At 37.8% G+C, this 3109-nt stretch overlaps 1 protein-coding gene across 1 annotated transcript; it reads left to right on the forward strand.

Annotated features, from left to right (window-relative positions):
- Positions 1 to 895: 895 nt before the first annotated feature.
- On the forward strand, positions 896 to 2210 carry LOC106425073 (probable CCR4-associated factor 1 homolog 9). Its single transcript, XM_013865797.3, has one exon. The coding sequence runs from the start codon at positions 1262 to 1264 to the stop codon at positions 2099 to 2101; it is 840 nt and encodes a 279-aa protein (XP_013721251.2). The 5' UTR covers positions 896 to 1261; the 3' UTR covers positions 2102 to 2210.
- The last annotated feature ends 899 nt before the right edge of the window (positions 2211 to 3109 follow it).

Here is a 3109-nt window from a genome sequence, read left to right on the forward strand (position 1 = left end):
GTGTCTGATAAGGCAGTGACATATTCTGGATAATACCATATGATAGCAGTACAAAAAATAAGTTAAAGTATAACAGAATACATTACGAGAACTGAATTCCATGAATGTCTGGTCGAGTCTCCTTGCCCTTGCCTTTGTCACTTGCATCTCCAAGCCTCCCGACAACCCCACATGTATCTGCTAATAACAAGTATAACACATAATGGTTCCCGTATCAGTTAAGGAGAAAGTTACCGACACAATCATCATCATGAGGAGTACGATTGACTTCTCTATCCAACAGTCTGTCGTCTGTCACGCCGTCCATCGTCTGACACACGCCTTATACTATTGCCGAATCTGTTTTCGATAAAGCATGAGTATTTTTGTCCGATCCGTGCCAAAAAAATACTACTTTTTGGGTTATCCACAGAGATGAGTATTTGGCCAATTTAGACATTTGTTGGGTATATTACACTCATTGTCTCTATAAAATATTGTTTAACTTTGAATAACACTAGATTTGATTTAGGTTTTACAACTTATTAATTGAATAACAGGAAATTATAAATAATTTTAAATGATTTCACATAAACTCCACGTTCAATAACACTTTGATTTGAAGAAAATTATTTAAAATCATCAGTTCAATAGCATAGGATTATAAAAAAATTTCCAAAACTCTCTAAAATCGTGGGTTCAAGACACCCCCTAAATATTCAAACATTAATTAATCCACGAGTTCACTAAAGTAAAGACATTTACACTACCATTCTTCTTTTAGGGGTATAACTTACTAAAATAGAATTACCCAAATAATTTGGAAGTTTATATCCGAATCCGATCATCCCAAACTGTCGTCCTAGCATAAAGATTCAGTGAATCCAATATCAATATCATCTGAACAAACATTTTTTAATGATATGTTTGCTACTAGGCATACAGTGTATGTATTCAAATATACATATGTTGTCACATCAATACATCATAATGGAGTACAAGAGAAGGACTTTCAATAAATAAAGGTATAATCAATTAATTTAAGTCATGGCATAATAATTGGAGACAAGAGGGAGGAGGCCAAGTTGGACCGGGTCAAGTCACAGAGTTAGGACGTTACTGGAATCTGAGTCCAACTTGACGCGTTTCACGTCTCCTTCCTCGCAACACCCTTCACTCTTTACACACAAATATATACATCATAGACTCTACACGTTCAATTCAAATATCAAAGACGAATACTCAGAATCTAGTTTTACCAATATCCTTGAATAAGATTCAAATGACGATCATCAATTTGGACACATATCCGAGAAACAAACCAGGCGGCGCCATCGCGATTCGCGAGGTTTGGGCGGAGAATCTCGAATCAGAGTTTGAGCTAATCAGCGGAATCATAGACGATTATCCTTTCGTCTCGATGGACACTGAGTTTCCCGGCGTGATCTTCAAATCCGATCTCCGCCGTGGAAACCCGGCCGATCTCTACAGCCTCCTCAAATCCAATGTTGACGCGCTAAGCCTCATCCAGGTCGGTCTTACTCTCTCCGACGCCGACGGTAACCTCCCCGATCTCGGTGCTGGCCGGCGGTTCATCTGGGAGTTTAATTTTAAGGATTTCGATGTGGCACGTGACGCACACGCTCCGGATTCGATCGAGCTTCTCCGTCGGCAAGGGATTGATTTCGAGCGGAACTGCCGCGATGGCATCGATTCCGAGAGGTTCGCGGAGCTGATGATGTCGTCGGGGCTTGTCTGCAACGAGGAAGTGAGCTGGGTGACGTTTCACAGCGCGTACGATTTTGGTTACCTGATGAAGATTCTCACGCGCCGGGAACTACCTTGCGCGTTGGGTGAGTTTCAGCGCATGATGAAAGCGTTGTTCGGAGAACGCGTGTACGACATGAAACACATGATGAGGTTTTGCGAGAGGAAATTGTACGGCGGTTTAGACCGGGTGGCAAGGACGCTTGAGGTTAGCCGGGAGGTTGGAAAATGTCACCAAGCCGGTTCGGATAGTTTGCTTACGTGGCACGCGTTTCAGAGGATGAGAGATTTGTATTTTCTCCAAGATGAGCCGGAGAAACACGCAGGTGTTTTGTACGGACTTGAGGTTTTCTAAAGGATTATCGACTATTTGTAACTTAAATTTAATTCATTAACTTAATTAATCCTTGCAGTAAATGTTACTGTGGAAATAAATATAAATAAAAGGCAAATTATAAAGTGGATATCTTTTGGTTAATTTGTTTCTTAGATTTGACCTGCGGAAACGCACTAGGCACTTATATACAAATACAATTAAAGGATGGATGGTTGTACTAAATTGTGGGAACAGAAAGGAAATGCCCAATTTTAAGAAGAGACTCTTCCTAGGTCCGAATTCACAACCTAACTAATGTCTATCGAAGGGAGAGATTTGCTAGGAGTATAAGATTAAGGCTTGGGATGGTGGAGAGATTTCAAATTGTGGAACGTATACTGTTGAAATTTTACTAGACTATGATACGTGTTAAACGCGGGTTTTCATTTCAATTAAAATTTTCTCAAAAGAGTACTATTTCCGTTTCATAGTAGATAAAATTTTGGTTTTTTACGCACATATTAAAAAATTATATTTTCTAAACAAAAAATCATTGAAATTTAATTTAAAACTAATTTATTTAATTATGAAAAAATAATAAAAACACAATTGGCTATACAGTTTTTAATAAAGTTAAAGTTACCTAAATATGTAAAAATATCATCTATTAAGAAACAAAAACAATCACCTAAAACATCATCTACGTTGAAAGGGAGGGAGTATAATACGGTTTGTCCATCGGACACAGCTAAACTATCTCTTTTATCATACGATTGTATAGAAAACCGCTCTCAGCCTTACGGTTCAATGGCTTTGTTCTCATGCTCCTCGCCATTATAACCAAGCATATCATCACTTTCAGACTTACAAATGTTTTTTTTTAATAAGCAATAGAAAACCATTTTCCATATTATGTTTGCATTATTCTAACTCAAAAGTTTTAGTTCCTCTGAATTTATTTAACAAATTTAGATGTGTGAGTTTTCACTCTCACAATTTAGTGTTATCTGTTTTTTTTTAAACAATTTCATAGCCAAATGAATCACT

Source organism: Brassica napus, chromosome C3 (genome assembly GCF_020379485.1).
Source record: "Brassica napus cultivar Da-Ae chromosome C3, Da-Ae, whole genome shotgun sequence".
NCBI lineage: Eukaryota > Viridiplantae > Streptophyta > Magnoliopsida > Brassicales > Brassicaceae > Brassica > Brassica napus.